This window comes from Ictalurus punctatus, chromosome 22 (genome assembly GCF_001660625.3).
Source record: "Ictalurus punctatus breed USDA103 chromosome 22, Coco_2.0, whole genome shotgun sequence".
Lineage (NCBI taxonomy): Eukaryota > Metazoa > Chordata > Actinopteri > Siluriformes > Ictaluridae > Ictalurus > Ictalurus punctatus.
Genome location: NC_030437.2, coordinates 9749564 through 9769969, shown reverse-complemented (window position 1 = coordinate 9769969; position 20406 = coordinate 9749564). Strand labels below are relative to the sequence as shown.

Below are 20406 nucleotides of genomic sequence, written 5' to 3'. Positions count from 1 at the left end.
TGTGTCATAAACTACAGCCTTAGTCAACAGAATGTTTATTTCAGATATTGCGAGTGCAGTGCAAGTCTTGCTTGTGCTATGAGAGTATGCCTTCTGTTTGATTATGCTATGTGAGTACGTCCATCTGGGCTTCAGAGTTCATTTGGATCAAGATTATGAAAAGGAAACTGAAAAGGAAAAGGAGAACAGCAGAGACCATACCTTGTAACTGAGATATGTCAAGAGCATGGCTTCTAGGAAGCTAATTAAGGCCACTGTCACCTAGACCATAGGAAATACAGAAAAGAAGGGTGTGTGTAATTTAACAGTGTAGAGTCTGTTTCATGAACCAATTATGAACAGAAAACAAAAGCTGTGTAAAGACCACTGTTGAAAGACTCTTTCTACCTCATTCTACCTGTAAGCAGTCAAAAAAGCAGTACAGTAACTCAGATAGCCGCGTACCTGTATAGCCCATACAGGAGTCCTTCTGGTCACCCAGAATATCAACTCCCTGAAGAGGAAAAAAATATATATATATATAGTGGACAGGAAAGCAATCAACAGTTCATGACCTCAGTACTTTAAGATTCTATCTGGCATTTTGTCAGTAGGTCATATTTTATTTCCCTGTAGTGCCTCCCTTTTTAATATTTGCAAAAACAATCGAACAAATAAACACCCATCCCTAAACTAACAGATATTCAACCAGCTAGCTAATCATCATCCAGGATGAATATGCAACATACAGCCCTGTGGAAAAAAGTATTTGCCCCCATCTTGATTTCTTCTGTTTTTGTGTATATCTCATACTAAATAGTTTTAGATCTCCAAACGAAATACTACATAAAACAAAGGAAACCTGAGTAAACACACAATACAGATTTGATTTTTTTTTTATTATTGAAGCAAAATGTTATCCAACACCTATCACCCATGTGAAAAACAAATTGCCTTTAGAGCAGCAATAACTGCAACCAAACGCTTCAGATAATTGGAGGTTAGTATTTCACAGTGCTGTAGGTGGCTGTCGGGCCAATCAAAATCCATGTTTTATTTACGTGTTAACAATACACTGAGATGGTGTTTGCTGGTCTTACAGTGTGTAAACATATTGCAAAGTGTTCAGCTTAGTGGAATGCTAATACATTAGCTAGCACCAGATAGATTAGCCTTTAATGTATGCAATACTCATCAAACTGACCCTTCCAGTGTAACTGATTTCATTTGTAAGATGTGTGCGTCACAATGTGTGTATTTTAAAACTAGACTAGACTGTAAAAAAAATCTTGAATTTCCAATGTGAAATACCCTGCATTTTCGATTTTAGAAAGTAAATTCGGAAAAATCAAACTTATTTAAAAGTACATATGATCATGACATTGTCATGGGCCGGGCTAGGCTCCTGTGGTTTCCCCGTTCCCTTGTGTTTTTCTGTTTTTCCCCTTCCGCATGTTTCCTGTGTTTGTCTCTCCATATCTTTCTGTTGTGTGTGTGTCTGTCTCTGTGCAGGGTGCGCCACTTCATGCCTCTTCCTAATTGACCAGGGAATGCACCTGCTCCTCATCTTCTCGTCAGACTGAACACAAAGCCTTGTTTGCACTCCGCCCTACTTCCCGTCCTTCGTGGCTCACAGGCACCCGACCTACACTCAGCTAATCTGGGTTCAAGTATGGGCCTCGACAGACACACCTGCCCCCTCCCCCCTTCCTCACACCACTACTTTCACTTATCCCTTCAATAAAACAAGTTTAACCTTCTGCCCAAGAATCTGTGTTCTGCTTTTGGGTTCTAAGCTCTCCTTGGTTATCACAAATGTTGTCTTAATAAGCTTAAAATATTTGAGACTGGGAGGTTGTTTAATGAGGAACAGCCAGATAGAATCTTATAAAAAAAAAAAAAAACAGTATATGAGCTTACAGGTTTGATCCATGTTTATTCACTCTTCAAACATTTTCCCAGAATTTTGATAATGTAGATTAGAAGTAAGCATACAGTGTAAGACTTGTTGAAATATAAATTTAGATTACAGTAACTTAGAGTTTTGCTAGCTGGAATGTCAAATCTTTGATGCCCCATATCTCAAAACTGCTATTCACTCAGATAGACCCTTACAAGACTAAGGTCATGGGTTACTATAACTTACTGTAAAAAAGGAAAACCACGCCAAGGACTAAACTACCCGGGAGCGTAGGTATTCAATGCTGAGAGAGATTTTAGCAGAAATACTGCAACTTGGTCAATAATAAATAAAATGTAGATGTACAGTAATATTGTATATTACATGCATTGAGTTGCTAGTTTATTAGGTACACCATCCACTTTCACACAAACTTAAATCGACATTCAGATAAGATGGACATCACATGTCTGCGATAAAGCAGTAGGCAATAAGGCAAAATATTATATCATGATACATTTAGAGATTATGACAATATGCAAAACACAGTATAGCATACTGTAAGCAGGCTTGTTATTTCAGTGCAAATTAAACAGTATTACTTCTACTTTTAGTTATACCACAGTGCTGTTGAATTCTCGATTCTGATTGGTCAGAAGGTGTTGATTAATTTTCTATAACAGCAGCTCTGACTATAGCATCAGCAGCAAGCTAAATCAGGTGTATTAACATGCTGCTTCAAATACGTTATTCTTTCTATAGTAACAGCTAATTCACAGGGAACTGTAGCAGACCCTCCACATAATCTGAGACTAATATTAAACAGTTTAAAAAAAAACAAAAAACCTCCAGTGTCCATTTTCCTGTAACAGCACATCCTAATTTCCTTAAACGTAAAAATAGAACTTTCGTGCCCAAAAATATTTCAACATCCATTCAGCTTGTTACTATGAGTAACATTAGTGTTATTAAAACTACTTGAGATATTGGCAATACTTCCGGAGCCTGTAATGGAATTCATCAACATATTATACAACAGTTAGTTCCGGAATATAAAGTGCTTATATTCCCTATAACCGCACTGGGACGTTTCACTAAGCTTGTCCGTGTCTGCCATGTAAAATTCCACTTCCTAATTCAGCAGACATGGCAAAAAGGACTTTTCAGGAATATAACTTTTGACGTAAAATATGAAAGCTCGTCAGATGAAAAGGAAGAAATTGTATCAGAAGCACCTTTAACAGGAATGTACAATCCAATGTGAACAAGCTAGCCAGAGTAATGTGGCTTCTTCAGGACCTATTTCAGCTAATTAATTAATATTTTTTTGTTTATAGAACTGCTGTATATAAGCAATATCGCACTCGCAATCATGATTATCCTACAGTTCCTATGGCCGAATTGCAGTCGTGCCAATATTCAGTATAACTACACTCTTGCTTGTGCGATATTTCTTAAATAAATGTCATATCACATAAAGCTGATGAACAAGCATTTCTAGTAGGGATGCGTCAATATTACACTTTTCCTGACTGGGTTCGAGTAAATGATTTTTGGCACTCATCAATGCCAATAATAATACTTATAATGAAATGAGTAATCTACTTAGTAATCATGGGTGTCATGGAACATTTTACTTAGCTTTGTTTATGTTGGTTGCTGCAGTGTGCTGCTAGCATTGAATGCTTCATGCTGAGTTTGAGCAGTTTTTAGCACAGAGCAGTATCAGTGAGTGTGGACATTAATAAAATGAGTGCAAGGTCCTGTGAATTGAACCTCACAAGCGGTGTGTTGACCCTGGCAAAAGGAAGTGCGCATGTCTCAGTGCTCCATCCTCAAATAACTGAAGTTCTCTCATGTGCAACAGTTTTTCTCATGGATATCTTTCTGTATGATCAATTCATGGCATTCTTAATGCCATTCTTAATGGCATTCACTCATTCTTAATGATCACACGCGCTGACACTCACCGGTCAGCTCCCCTCAGGCTCTTTATTAAAGATACCATTTAAATGCCGTAAGAAGTTTTAGAACATCATTTGTGTTGTAGGAAGATGCTGAAGTTCCTCCTCTTGAAATTTTAGCAGAACACGGTCTGGTTTTTTTTTTTTATCATTAATCGTGAAATAAATCCAGATCGCTGAAATTTCTTGTCGACCTTTCATGAGCATAGAAACGTACTACTGGCTTGCACTTGCAGAAGATCATATTAAGAGCTGATGCCAGCTAAAGAACAAGAGAGAGCATCTCCAGTGGGTGGAAGCATTAAAATTGGAATATTGAGGCTTGGAAAAAAAATAAAAATTTCAGGCGTGTCACGCAAGAGAAATTTACAACCATGCAAACTGAACAATATCCTTTTGCTACAACATTCCTGTTCAATGCATGCAGAAGCTTGTAGAATCCATATGCAGGAGAATCCATGGTGCTCTGTTAGCCAAAAGAGTTGCAGCATGCACAAGATAGTTGTACCTAATAATCTGCAGCTCCAGTGTACAGTACAGTTATTTATTGCAATCCTGTAGCTACTCACTGATGAAGTTCATGAACTACATACAGCAAAGTTGTGCGCATCAGTAAATTCTCACCAGTTGATCTGGATGGGATCTGTCGTCTGATTGGAACAGATTTTACTGCACAGAGCATCAGTGACATTGGAGCAGTGCTTCCTGCAAGCACAGTAACACAGACAGACAGAAAATTGAGTTCACTTAAAAGTCAACACACTTAAATAACACAGGGTGTCTGAATTTTAGCCACCTAATGGGTGTCTGGAAGGAATTCATTTCAGGGGAGGGGAGGAAATATAGATATAAATTATATTACCATGTGATCTGTACAATTAAACTGATAAGTCCAAGAGCTTATGTATGCCATAAGTAGTACGAGAGGTCTTAGTATGAATTTGTTGTTTAATCATTTAATACACCATACAACCAATCTTGTCCCATGAACCCACTCAAAATTGTTAAAAGAACATGGTAGTAATAGGAAAAAATGACATTTTATCTTATAAAAAGATACCTAGCTTTCATTTTCTTCCCTTGCAGTACTTTATAGACTCTCACTTCCATTTCCAGAGTGCACAAGAAATTTCAGAAATGGGGAAAAATGCACAATTCTGATTGATTAATCCTGTTTCTCACAACAGCACCTGTTACCCAATAAAATCTGATCAAACAAACTAGTCGATGTGCCCATTTGACGTTTAGGGTAGTTAATACAGAATGGTAATGATGACCTATGTTGACCTTTTATGAAGATAATTATAATGTAAATATTGTGCAAAACATGCTATTTGACACGTATATAATTAGCTGCGCTATAAGTGTGTTATGTTAACCATGGCATAAAATATTTCAAACCCATATAGTCCATTATCTCACCCCCTGCCCCCCAACCCCCTATGCAACTATGCCTCTGGTGTCTGGTTTCTATGGGAACATAGCAGTGCCTTGATATTTTAGTGTGCTCTCTAGTCATAGTATGTTTCCACACTGCTCCAGCTCTCCACGTTCTCTCTTACACCCACACGCAGGTCCATAGACACACATACACATAGCACATAAACACAGAGTGCTTCATCGCTTCTCCAAGCCTAGATGTCTGCTGTTGACAGAAAGGGAAATGGACTGTAATGGGTTCATAACCAGATCAGACTTACTATTAGACAACGTGCACCTGTAAGCAGTTTGTTGCTGTTATTCAGGTACAGCTATCTAAGTGTGTTTATCTCTTAAGTACTGAGAAATCACTCCATTCATCGTACTGTCTTACCGTTCACATGTGACTTGGGTGGTGGGGTCATCCAGTGATACTCGGAGGATGTAGAGGAGACACGTTAACAACTTCAGCGAGAGGTTGAAAAGGCGTATTCTGAGGCCTTCAAGACACAAAAAACAGTACAATCTGCTACAGAGTATGGCTGTCAAGTTTCTTTAAAATGCATTAAAATTTTAAATACTTAAAAGGCATTCAAATGCATTTTATGCCTCCACGCACAGTATGAACATTAATAGTAGAAAAAAGGCAATATCATCATTTTATCGTGCACTCAGCTAATAGTTTTATATTTTATATTCTAGGTTTTATATTTCTTAGGCAAGCATAAATCCATGTGAAACCCATTCTCTGGCTTCAATTCATTTTCATGTAGTGCACTACAGTACATAAGCGCCTATTGGGAATTGCTAACTTGCTTACATGTAATATGACTTTCATAACTATTTACTATTTAAATAGAAAGAGGACACCTAATTGACAAGAGCCATTTATCTAAAAAGTCAGGTCTTCATTAAACGTCTTACAGATCTTAGATCTTTGGGAGCTTAAATATCTGAATATGAATTATTTTGACTTCATATGCAAAATATTAACTTTTTAAATAGTATTTTAACAGAGACCTTCATTCTGACAGCCCTACTCATGAGTATGTCTCTGTAGTATATGCTTACAAGGAACTCACTTAAGCCGACTAAGCATATTGTGATATAAATGTAATACTGCAGTAGATGGTCAATAAAATTTAAAGGCACAGCACTTTATAAAACCAAATTCTCCTTTTCACCAAACAAGACCCTATTTATCAGCTGTGAGTAATACCAAATGGAGTGCACTGCTGATGAACTGTGAGAATGGACAGTAAAATTGCCGAGAGGCCTTTTAATTAGCCCTCCATAGCTCTAAAAACAATGCTACTGCAGGTCTATAAACTCAGAACAGAAAGGTATTTCCTTACATAATCATGTATGTGCTTATGGTTCTCAGTTATTAGTTTTGTCTCACTAATTAGTGCTCACAAGGAATCATCCTTAATCATCAGTAAGAGCGCTTTCACAACAGCGCTGGCTGGAGGGCTTTTTATGCTGGTATGAAAAACAAAACAAAATGGCAAAGCGATTTGCACACTGTAATCATAACAATGCATTAAAAAATGTACTATCTGATAGCAGCTAACTAGTTGGAAACCTAGTTTGTTTGATACCTAGAATAGATTTATTATTATTAGAGATGCACCGATACTAAATTTCTCAGCCGATACCGATAACCGATAGTTCTGCCTTTTATACCTTCTTTTAAATTAATAATGATTCTTTTAAAAGAATTCTTAAAGAAATAAAAACTTTATTCATTCCATTTCAACAAGTTGTTTCACAGTAACTGGTCTCATAAACACAAACTCAAATGATCATTAACACATGAACTAAATTCTGAAGATTAAAGTAAGATTATTAACTTATTGAATGTTATTAATTCATATTAACATTGACTGAATTCTAAAAAAAACAACAACAACAACAACACTGTTATGCTTCACATTCACTCACCACAAACAAAAGCATTTCTACTTCATCAATTACATTAAACTGGTAATATATATCAACTTATATAACTGAAATACACTACCCTACAAATATATTTGTATGTGCAATATATACTTTTTTTGTCAATTCATCTTCAACTTAAATCTTTTAAAGGTGTACTGGCCCTTTAATTCAGCGTGAGGGCGAGTGGACAGAGGGGGATTGGACTAGACACCAAAACTTAAAATTTACTAAAATTAACTTCCGGTGTAAAGTTTTAGCACTGCAGAGATTACAGAGGTTACAAACTGCAGTTTTGTCGTCATTCCACACAAGAGACATCTTCTTCACACACAGCACGAAATCGATTTGTTTTCCCACCCTCTTTTGATTGACAGGATATAATCGGCCCTGATCATCGGATGTTTCTTAACTATTGGCCGATAGCCCATAGCGGGAAGAATAACCTTAAAATACTTAAAATACATAAAATAAAAATACATCGGTGCATCTCTAATTATTATTATTATTATTAGTATTATTATTATTATCAGTAATGAAGATCAAATACAGATTGGACAAAGTCTGTTTATGAGGAGGTTGAAGAAGAGCAGCTGCATGTACAACCTTGTTTGTATTGAATGCAGTAACTGTTAAAGCGGGACGTCATATCACGCATCGGTGAATAACACAATAATAGCCATTTTCTTATTGTAGTCACGTTGCAATGTTAGAATATTTGCCGTGAAACATGTCTATTCAAAATAATCTCCTTATTGGCCCACTAACGAGATTTATTTCACTGGCACCCTGTCCTTCTGTCAGGTAATTTATAGAAGCAGCAGATGCAAGTGCAAATTTTATTAAAGTACAGTGCAGCCAGATAACCAAAAAAAAAAGAAAGAAAACAGGAACTAGAACAGAGAAAACTGGGCAAATCATAACTGGGACTGTGGCATAAAAACAACAGGAGCTTGACAATGAGAGGGTGAAAAACAGGAACTTAAACAGTGGTGCATGATTAAGGTCGAACAGGTGTGAGTGAACATGTGACATGCAGAGGTTGATGGGTAATGAGGTCCAGTGCTGATTTTGGCATAACCCTGATACTTTCATGTTTGACTGATGATTGATCAGGATTTTTTTTTTTAAAAAACAAACAAACAAACAAACAAAAAAACAACAACAAAAGTACGTATGACTTTTTCTGAAAAAAAAAATACTTTTTTTTTTTTTTTTTTGATGGTTGGCAGCTGAGAAAATAAACACCAAGTGTGAAAGCTCCCTAACTGCAGAACTTGTATAGAACATTATTTAACTAAATATTGTACTCAGTTCAAGAGATAATTGAACTTGAAGCATTAAATACATTGATACTTAGTGAAGATGCCATGTGTGGGATATAATGCAAATTAAACAGAATAATTTAGATGATTTCTATATTAATTGGAAAGCAACAAACCACGCAGTGTGAACCCCAAACCAAGTGCCAGTACACACACAATGTTAGGGATTTAAGTTGTCAGTATCAGAATGAATCAAGAATACAAAATAAATGTTTGGCTATGGACATACAGTAATATGTATGTCCCTCCACTAATATTGGCACCCTTGGTAAATATGACCAAAGAAGGCTGTGAAAAATTGTCTTTATTGTTGAACCTTTTGATGTTTTGTTTAAAAAAAAAATTAAAAATCACAAAAATACTCTGCTCTCATGGATATCAAACACTTGCAAACACAACACAGGTTTATCAAAAAAAAAAATCTTTGTTAAATACAGGTGTGCAACAATTATTGGCACCCTTTTACTCAATACTATATATGTGCTACCTCCTTTTGCCAAGATAGCAGCTCTGAGTCTTCTCTGATAATACCTGATGAGGTTGGAGAATACATGCCAAAGATCAACACTACAGCAACGCTTTTTGGATTAATGCTTTAATAAGCTTCACTTCACTTACTTGACCTTTGGTTTTTGATGAAGAAGAGCTTCAACCGCTCTTTAAATGTGTTCTCATTCACATAGAACTCCACCTGCACCCTGCACAAGAAATTAAAACACAATGAAGTTGTTAAATATAACATTTCCATAGAACATAGAAAAGATAAAACTGTAGATTGTACACAGTATGTTTCCAGTAGTACATATAACACAATGCTATTAAGACATAGGAACGATAATTACAGTTATACCGGAACAGTAGCATAACAGGGCCTAGGAAACGAGAACATAATGGACAAAAAAAAAACAAAAAACCAGGCAGGTTCCATCATCTGTTTAAACAAGTTATTTTGAAGGTCTTTGTTCTCTGCTACTTATACTTGCTTTCAACAGAGCCTGGCTCTCACACTGCGTACTTAGAAATATAATATCCACATATTTGCATTACATTACAGCTGTTATATCTCAAAGCTTTGACTTGAATAAGAAACATGAGATAAGTGAGACAGGTTACAATGCACAGCATGCATGACCCCCCCCCCCCTTTTGTTTAGATATACAATGAGCTCCATGAGATAAACAATACAATTGTGTTTCTTCTGCATTTGAAAGACCGTCTATTTACAAGTGCTTTTACATTCATCTCCAGATAAAGAGGGAAACCTTTTTTTTATTGAAATCTGGTTTTACGTCAAATACAGTCAGACCCAATGCTAGACTTTTTGAATGCTGTAGAATGATTGTTTTGCCAAGAAAAAACAAACCACAAGTACAATGTGATGTCGAGCACTTTGGATATCATCATCACTCATCAGCATCACTCAGAGAAGGTTAGTCTATCATGTTTCAAACAAGCAGGAAACAGCACAATAAAATCTCCACTGCATTGCGTCTTCCTAACGGTGTATGAATTTCAGCTGACACACTGGGTGGTTAGACGGTTTATACCTCACGATCAGTCCTATGTGTTTATTTATTATTACTATGCACTAGGTTATTGTGATATCAGAAACATCTTATAATGATGAACATAAGAGGTAGGTACATAGGTAGGAATCAATTCATGTATATTCATCACAGTGCTGTTGATTTCTTGATTCTGATTGGTTAAGAAGGTGTTGATTAACTCTGTTTAACAGCATTGCTCTAACTGTAGTTTCAACTGCGAGGTTTATATTAATGTCCTTGTTCTAATAAGTTGTCGTTTCTATAGTGACAACTCACTAAAGGACTTGTGTGGCAGACGCTCTACATCCGTGGTCTGCAGTCTTATCTGTAAAGGGCCAGTGCAGCTGCAGGTTTTCATGCCAACCAAGCAGCAGCACTCGATTTCCATTGTTTAATCAATTCACCTTGGTCTCCGGTCATCTATAAGATGTGCGTCGTATTTGGTTGGAATGAAAACCTGCAGCCACACTGGCCCTTTATAGATAACACTGAAGACCCATGCTCTACATAACCGGATTTAAAAAATGTGCACTTGTTTACATAATGAAGTTTTCTGTGAAGAAACGTTTATTTAGCATTTTTGGAAGGGATTCTTCTCTCCAGTCACACTTTGTAACAGTCAGAGCTAAAGGTGTTCCTTTAAGTCTTCAGCATGGAGGCCTTTGCAGTTTCTCGGTAGCATAGCAAGCTGCATTTTTGTTTTATTAACTCCGAGAGAGAGAGAGAGAGAGAGAGAGAGAAAAGAAAAGCTAGTACGGGAACAACTGTGAAACAGTCAGTATAATGTAAGTGTTAACAGGAACTAACTTGTTTCACAGACAACATTAAGCACAACTATAAATGGATCAAATATACAACATGTTGCTGTTTATTAAATAAATATTGTTAGCGTTGGAAATAAGTGCCATGATAAAATACTTTTTGAGATGCACAGATATTAGATTATAATCAACCACGGGTGATTATACTTGATGATTATAAGTCTATTATGATTATACGTCGATTTCTTCCTTGAAATAGATCCTCTTGGTGTGACACTGTTTGGCTACAAAAATACACTCCAGGAAAATGTTGCAAGTTTTCCCAATAATACAGTTATATTGACAGCAAAAATGAATGAAGATAAAGTGGTCTCGATTAAAGATTGAAGCTGAGCCAATGAATAATACATGTGATTAACATTTTGGCATTCATTTCCTTTTAAAAGCCAGATGGCTTGAGAATGAGGTGCTATGGGAATCGGTATTTGTTATTGGAGATCTTAGAGCTATACATTGCTTGTACCACAAGCAGTTCAGTGGGGAAGATGTAGAGGTGGAGGAACAGGGGGAGGAGAGAATGTGTGGAAGAGAAAGACAGAGACTGAGAGTGGGAGAGAGTGAGGGAAAGAGAATTATCTGTCAGCTATTGTTTCCCGCTTCCCTGCTCCCACGTCTCTATGGTGATAGCATTAAAATGGGGCATACAGTACAGTATATAAGGAGAAGGACAACTACAGAACCAAATAAATACAACAGATAAATAAATAAATACAAATAAAATAATAATAATAAATAAACAGGACCAGGCTCAGAGAGGGTCAAATGCAGTAAAATCATTTGACCCTCTCTGAGTTACCTATACTTAGAGCTCTATCCTTAAAAAGCTCTGCTTCTGTATAGACTTCTTATATACATTTATCCTAACCCACACGTGCCTGCACATCCTCATCCAGGCACTGTGCAAAGGCTATAAATAGTATTAGAGACATGAATATATAACTGTTGAACATTTGCCTGTCATCAAGCTTGTTTTAGCCTCCATGGTGAGAAAAATGCAGTCTGAATAATCACACAGCAGGAACAGTACATGGATTAGGTCATATGCATAATATACAGTACATTATTGTAGGAAAGAAGGAAAACCTTTCAGACAGCAGATTTAATTCAAACAGACATCTTCCTCATGTTAAATTATTCCTCAGGTTATCATTCTCTGGGAGTAAAACCATGAAGTAAATGAGTAATACGGTATGTGGGGATACAGTCTATATCCACAAGTAAACCATGACAGCTGCTTAAAAATGCACAAAAATATGTGAGATTTTTATATTTGGTTATTATGAATGCTGCCCATGTTATTTAAAACCTAAGCATGAAACTGAAGTACTGCTCACAACACTGCGAGCAAAAGTAAACAATCATCTCGATGTCTTCTGTAATGTCAAAGTTTCAAAAGAAAGCTAATTATTTCCCACAGTGAAAGTGAAAAAAATCTCCTTGCATGATCCCTCACAGATCCTGGGGCTGTATTGACAAAAAAAGAAGAAAAAAAAAGGGGGGGGGGGGACCATCAGTATTCAGAACTCATATGTAACTATGAGTTAAGCACTATTCATAAGTTATGAGAGAGTTACACACAAGGTGGAAAACAGAACAGAGATGTTTCAGTTACGCACAGTTCTGACCTTAAATTTAGGCTCAAGTGAGAAACAAGTCCAGCACCACTGTCTGACAGTTTTATGTAACCACAATATCGCAATGAAATATATGTTTTGTGCTGTAATTAGACAAAAAGAAACCCCAAAAATATGAATTGATAAAAATGTAACCCCCCCCCCCCCCCCCCAAAAATAAATAAATAAATAAATAAATAAATAAATAAATTAAATAAATAAATAAATAAAAATATTGGATGTGCTGGATCAGGTGCTATTTTATAAGTTTCAAAATAATGACGGTGAAAGCCATATTATAATGTGAATTACTCAGACTACAAATCGGACTATTTATGAAGAAATATTTTGGCAACATACTGCACGTCCATTAGTTGTTTATTTGAATGCTTCCCATCTTCTCGTCCATATATCATCATATTAGTCTTTTTAAAAAAAATTTCATTTATGAAATTGTCTCTTGATTTTATGTTACATCATATTATATTTGGCAGCAAAAAAACAAAAAAAACAAACATCAACTGCCAGTGGCAGTTCCGCAGCACATCCATCACTATGTAACAACAACAGCAAAAAACGTAGTCACGTCCCATTTCCTTGATGTAAACCACCAACACGCTAAGAATGCGCCTATATACACTCTTTCCCACTCTTTGCTCTCTTTTTCTCTACTTACTTTCTGTACATTCTGACTCACTCACACACACACACACACACACACACACACACACACACACACACACACACACACACACACACAACAACAACAACAACAACAACAACAACAACAAAATCAGACGAGAGAAAATAAGTCAGTAAGCAATGATACATCAATTGGTAGAAACCACTCGAGATCAGCAGAATGCACAGGAATTTATTAGCCGGCATGGCAAAGCAGCATGGTGTCACAAAATCTCACACAATTTGGTGAGAAGAAAACTCAGGGCATTAGAGTTCAGAACAATTGCCCCATAATGGACATGGCTCTGTGCTTTCTGAACTTACTGTGCATTAGTGGAATCCATGCTGTACTCTTCTGAATACCTGAGAACAGCACATACACAAACATACTGAGGTAAAGGTAAACATGGCTACAGTGCGGGATTCATGCAAAGTCAGGCACAGTGCAAGCATGCAGCAAACCAGGGAAGTTACAATACATCTGTCCATATATTATATGTTATATATATATATAATATATTATATTATATATATTCCAATACTTTTGTAATGAACGTCACACTGATACATGACACATTTCTGTTTACGATTGCTGGAAGAAGCAGATAAAGGATCAGGTATAAGATTTGAATAAAACAAACAGAATACAAGTTACTCCTGAAGGCTGAATTGTCATTGGAGGCTGGAATGTAATAGAAAGTGAGGGCTGAGTGCACAGGACACTAGCGATAAGAGCAGAAATAGGCTTTTAATTTGCTGTTTTCAGGTAAAACTGCTGTCCATCCCTCTATGAACCATTTCTACTTCAAAATGAACACAAAACAAGTACGTCTTGAGTTATCCAAGTGACTATATACACAACTTTTAAAGGTGGGGCCAGTTATTTTAAAGTCAGAATATGTAAAATTAGTAAAATTCCAGAAGTCTCAGTCCAATTCTCCAGTGTCTATGGATGCTCCAAACCCTGTAAACTACATCAAAAACCAACATCCCACTAATCAGGACAAAAATATATCTCTACTTTCCTGTCAGTCATATTGCATGCTACCCTATTTACACTAGCATTAGTTCTGGTGTAGCTGTTTTAGGGCCAGAGCTTTGGAGAGAACAATAAAGAGACGGACTGATTTGTTTTTCTGATTTGAATCCGCTTGAAAATAAGCTACACTCAGCTATTTATCAGAAACCTCTGCCTATAACTTTATTCACCGCTTGGCAATTAAAGATTCCCTGGATAGGATATAAATATTCCCTCGGTGCACAGTGTGAACTAAAAAGTCCCTCTGCATGAGCTGTCATAAACTTTCTCTCAGCATGCTTTGAGGGACTGCAATAATTATTCCCACTGATCTACAGTAGATTTATTTTAGTGAAGACCTATCTCAGTGGCCAAAAGCAATTACATTGGTTTTAGTGGAGTAACCAGAATCTGTCTATACAACTATTTGAAAGAAGCTGGAAATACACGATATGGCCAAACGTATGTGGATGCCTGACACCCACATGTGCCCATTCCAAAAACTATGGGCATTAATGGGGGCTGGTCCCCCCTTTGCTGTTATAATAATCTCAACTCTTCAGGGAAGGCTTTCTTACTAGATTTTGGAGCGTGGCTGTGGGGATTTGTGATCATTCAGCTACAGGAGCATTAGTGAGGTCGGGCACTGATGTCAAGTGAGAAGGCCTGGCACACAGTCAGAGTTCCAGTTCAGTTGTTCAGTGGGGTTGAGGACAGGGCTCTGTGAAGGACACTCGAGTTCTTCCACTCCAACCTTGACAAACCATGCGTTCAAGGACCTCGCTTTGTGTACAGGGACACTAGATAAATGGTCGTGCTGGAACAGGTTTTGTTCCAGTGAAGGGAAATTGCAATGATACAGCATACAAAGGCATCCTAACTGTATTCTTCAAACTTTGTGGCAGACATTTGAGGAAGAACCACATATAGGTGTGATAATGAGGTGACCCTAACCTTAACCCTAACCCTTATCTTTTTGTATAACAAAAGTCATTAAGTGCTAAGGGTACTAATGGTTTCTTATATTATAAATGTATACTGTATTCTTCACATTGGAATCCTTTGAGACTGGCAGTGAAATAATACAGCGTGATTACTTTCTGCTTACTGTATATGGTAATTCTGCTAAGAATTACCTGCAAATTACCTGCAGTTTTTACTCCACTCCTCTCCCATGCAAGATATCACAGGGCTGGAAACTCATCACTAATCAAATACGGAGACAGCCAAAACAACAAGTGCATTAAAACTGTTTGTTGATTTTAAAAAACAGTACACTATAGTAATGTAAAAAACTGCTATAGAGAAAGAACATGACAGCATGACGCAAAACGCTGGAAAGACTGAAACAAAATGTGTGAAAATGAGGGAAACATGGAGAAAAATGGAACTGTTGATGATTGAATGAATGCTTCCTCATCTGTGAAATATGGTGGCTTGCACCGTGCATTGGGTTCATTTATCTTTATTGATATGACTGTTGATGAATGGTCATGCCTTTCACTTACTGAAGATAAGATTGAAGGCTAAAAGCTAATGAAGCCAGAAGGAAACGAAAATGGCTAAACCAAAGAAGATACCCAGACTCGGATACCCAGCCGTCACTAATTAAAAGGGATTTGTTAAAAGTGCAATACATGACAATTGTATTTATGATTATACAGTGGGGGAAATAAGTATCGAATGTGTCAGCATTTTTTTCAGTAAATATATTTTCAGTGAAGTTATTCACATGAAATTTTCACCAAACATCAGTGTTAACCCAAGAAATCCGCAGATATAGAGAATTCACAACATTAAAGTCCATAAATAAAGTTATGTGTAATAAAGTGGAATGACACAGGAAAAAAGCATGATGTAGTAGTGTGATGTAGTAGTGGTACATTTTATTACATTTAAGTTGCCAGTGGTATGTGAAGGTTAAAATATTAATTTAACAGCTCAGTGTTGAGTTTATAATTGCAATTTCAAATCTTTTTTCAATTTAATTACTTTCTGGACTCGGCCGGACTCGACTCAGACTCGGCCGTTTAAGGACTCGGACTTGGTCCAACTCGGCCCCTTTTGGACTCGGACTTGATCGGTTAAGGACTTAGTCTCGATTCGAACTCGACAAAGGTGGACTCGGACCCAACATTAGATATCGATAAAAAGTTTCCATCTAACACATGAAAATGTTCACTGCCATGGAAAAAATCAGGGACATTCATTAAAAATACATGTAATATACCCTAACCTTCTGAAGACTATTGCCCTTTTTCATTATTTGAGGAAACGTTTACAGTAACAGCAGAAAGATGGGGAGACATCGGTCACACAAGTCTAAAATGCAAAATAAGAAAATTCAAGGATAAATGATTTACAGTTGCTCAACTCCTTGTCAATTTACCCCTATACAGTGTCCTTCAGTTTGACACGGGCACTAAATTTAATCTGAAACCAGGAGCTTAAAAAATAGTGAGGCTTTATGCAGAGACCTTGAATCTGCAAAATAATTTTATCTGCCCTTCTTGGAGCAAAACTACAGCTACCTTTACACCTCTTACACAGGTCTTATGTTTGTACAGTGCTTTTCTTATGGATATGCTTTATGAATATTCAAAACACTTTGTAAGGAAACAGAAAACAGCAATCAGTTGATGATGAAGAAGTCCTACCAATCTCCATGGTGTGATAAAGCATGTCAGATATAACACCACCAGTTAAATTGAACAAAGAAATCTAGAGAAATCAGTTAAACTGACATATAATAATTTACATTATAGATTAAAGTCATTTGCTAATGCAGTTAGTTTAATGAAGAGATGTCATCAAACTTCAATTACTGTCTATAACTGCCCACATTTAGAACCATTAAATTCAAGGACACTTACATTTTATGCAGATACACTGTCATGTTCATTTTAAACAGGCTGACAAAATGTTGGATACAAATACTCAGGCCCTAATTTACTAAAGGTTCGCTTGTGTAAAAACATATCCAAACTTGGTAACACCGCAAAAAAATATGCAAACATATTTACTAAAGGAGGAGGACTGTGTTTTTCAAATTAGAAGTGTCACGTTTCATATTAGATAACTGTTGCACATTTGCATGTCTAGTGACAACAGCATTAAAATAGTTACTCTGAGAAGGTTTTCATTCACCTTAACATACAGGACAGTCATGGAAAAATCTACACCCTCCTCCACTTCTATCCTTTTATTTATCAGGGCTTAAATAACAATTATGTGGTCTATAAACAAACATTTTAAAAAATGTCAAACACATAATAGATTTCAATATATAGTCTATTTCCCCCCAAATCTAAACCAACGTTCAGAAACCAGGTGAGGACCACCCTGTCAAGGGGGGGGGGGGGGGGGGGGGGTATTATTAGGCAGCAAGTGAACAGTCAGTTCATGAAGCAGCAGATATGGGAAAGCGTAAGGATCTGAGCGACTTTGACAAGGGCCAAATTGTGATGGCTAGACGACTGGGTCAGAGCATCTCCAAAACAGCAGGTCTTGTGAGGTGTTCCCAGAATGCAGTGGTTAATATCTACCAAAAGCGGTCCAAGGAAGGACAACCGGTGAACCATCAACAGGGTCATGGGCACCCAGGGCTCAATGGGTGTGGGATGTGAAGGCTAACCCGTTTGGTCTTGAGCATTCACGTGGATGTTACTTTGAAACATATAACCTACCTAAACATTGTTGCAGACCATGTACACTCCTTCATGGCAACGGTATTCCCTAATGGCAGTGGCCTCTTGGAAACAGGATAACGCGTCCTGCCACACTGCACAAATTATTCAGGAATGGTTTGAGGAACATGACAAAGAGTTCAAGGTGTTGACTTGGCCTCAAATTCCCCTGATCTCAATCCATTCGAGCATCTGTTGGGATGTGTTTGTCAAACACAGATTAGATCCATGGAGGCCCCACCTCACAACTTACAGGACTTAAAGGATGTCCAGATACCACAGCACACCTTCAGATCTTGTGGAGTCCATGCCTTGATGCGTCAGAGCTGTTTTAGTGGCACGAGGGGACCTACACAATATTAGGCAGGTGGGTTTAACGTTATGGCTGAATTAGTGCATAAAGCTGTAAATGTTGAGGTGATGTGAATAGATTGCCATCATTTACACATATTAGTCTTACAGACAAAGTAACAAAAACAGGTTGTTTTATTCTGTGTAATGCCACATAATAAGTGGATTTCTGTGCAATTAATAAAGTACAAGAAAAACTTTCAAATGCAAACTGAATTGAAATCTGATCATGGATGGCTAGTATAAAAGGGCTGTCTTTTAAAGACAAAAAGACATCAATATTTCATTTTTAGTGCCCACATCAGATTATCTGCTGTTTAAAAAATAGTCTTAACACAGATTATTTTGGATTTTTGTGGGAGCAAATGCAACAGCACCACCAATGGTCATAAGATAAATACACAGAATGGTATGAAGACCTGAGGCTCCATAACCTAGACCGTAGATACACACAGTGAAAGTCATGTCAGGTGATTACATAGAGTGAAACACCCCCTATATACACTATGATCTTAATTTTCCAGGTGGATTATTCACACGATCATCCTTTTCCCCCTAGAATGCCTTTGGAGGAGAAATTAAAGTAGACAGTCCAAGCACTGATTGTCCAATCAAAGTTACACACGAGGAAACATAACAGAACTGAAAGTTTAGTGGGTGACAAACAGAATAGTTAGCACGTTTGCTATTCATAGGAAATAAAACATAAACCTGGGAGGGCGTAGAATAAATACAGCTGTCTGCTTTCTTTTAGCTGTGTGTGTATGTATACTCTTATTACGGCATCAATGAGACTGATAACATAATGCACAGCTTGCTTAACCCTGTAAGTTTAATTCTCAAGCTACTGATGGATACTATATTACAGTCTTCCCATCTAATGTCATGACTACCTTGAATTCCTGAAGAACCCATGACTAACAGAGCTCACACCATTCCCTGTTTTTACTTTTCAGAGTTAAACACGTCTTAGAGCAGCGGTCTTCACTCTTCGACCAGAGGAACCCCTGCACAGTTTGCTGTTTGTTTTCTCTGCCCTAACATCTGATTCAACACACACAAGGCTTCTTAATTAGCTGATATGTTGAATCAGGTGCTTTCAAAAACGGAAAACACAAAACTGCAGTGTAGGGGTCCTATATCCAAGGCTGAAAATATCTCCTCGATGAGAACTCCTAGATAGCATGCTTGAAGAACCTCAGGCCAGGTCTTTCACATTTAAAAGAACAATTTGTCTTTGGTGCACTATGTAAGGACTTTATCCTGTGATGGGGTGGTTATGGATAGAACGGTACTGTTCACTGAAACACAGTTACTATCTCTGAGAGTAAAATTTCTGTAAACTACACTTTCTGACTGACAACTAATGTTATATTGTTACAGTATGGTTCTTCAAATAACATACACTCACCGCCCATTTTAGCCAGAACACCTGCTCATTCAAGCAATTATCCAATCAGCCAGTCATGTGACAGCAGCATAAAATCAAGCAGATACAGGTTAAGAGCATCAGTTGATGTTCACATTGAACATCAGAATGAGGAAAAAATGTCATCTCAGTGTCTTTGACACTGGCAAGGCTGTTGGTGCCAGAAGAGTTGGTTTAAGTATTTCAGAAACTGCTCCCAGAATCTCTCACATGCAACAGTCTCTACAGTTTATACATAATGGTGCAAAAAACAACATCCTGTGAGCAGCAATTCTACAGGTGGAAATACCTTGTTGATGAGAGAAGAGAATGGCCAGACTGTTTTCAAGCCTGCATGAAGGTTTGAACTCACAGCCTTCTGAACAGTTGTCCAACATCTTAACCACTGAGTTCCCACTGCGCTTTACAACCATTTACTTCAGACAGACAGGCTACGACCGCAGAAACAGATCAGATTCCAGTCCAGTTTTGGTCAAATGTGCAGTTTTTGAAATACCCAAATCAGCTCATCTGGCACCAGCAAACACGGCCCAGTCACTAAGATCACATTTGTCCACCTTCTCATGTGTGTTGTGAACATTATCTGAAACTCTTGATCTGTATCTGCATGATTTTATACATTGCACTGTTATCACGTGATTGGCAGATTGAATAATTGCATGAATGAGCAGGTTTATAGATGTTCCTATTAAAGTGGTCAGTGAGTGTAGAATAGTAATTGAAACTCATAGA

The 20406-nt window shown here is 37.3% G+C and overlaps 1 protein-coding gene across 5 annotated transcripts in view; it reads right to left on the bottom strand.

Moving 5' to 3' along the window:
- The window catches only part of kcnt1b (potassium sodium-activated channel subfamily T member 1b), a 96494-nt gene that overhangs the window by 34105 nt on the left and 41983 nt on the right, over positions 1-20406 (bottom strand). For 4 of the 5 annotated variants that reach the window (XR_008393201.1, XM_017452517.3, XM_017452519.3 and 1 more), the window contains 5 exons: positions 9147-9226; positions 5657-5762; positions 4468-4548; positions 445-493; positions 202-261 (listed from right to left, as the gene is read on the bottom strand). Coding sequence is in view for 4 of the 5 variants with exons in the window: in XM_017452517.3 (XP_017308006.2) it covers positions 202-261; positions 445-493; positions 4468-4548; positions 5657-5762; positions 9147-9226 (376 nt within the window). In the remaining variant the exon portion in view is untranslated. Of the gene's footprint in view, positions 1-201; positions 262-444; positions 494-4467; positions 4549-5656; positions 5763-9146; positions 9227-13514; positions 13552-20406 lie in introns of those variants that run through there. The other variant, XM_053674299.1, reaches the window with a different exon arrangement.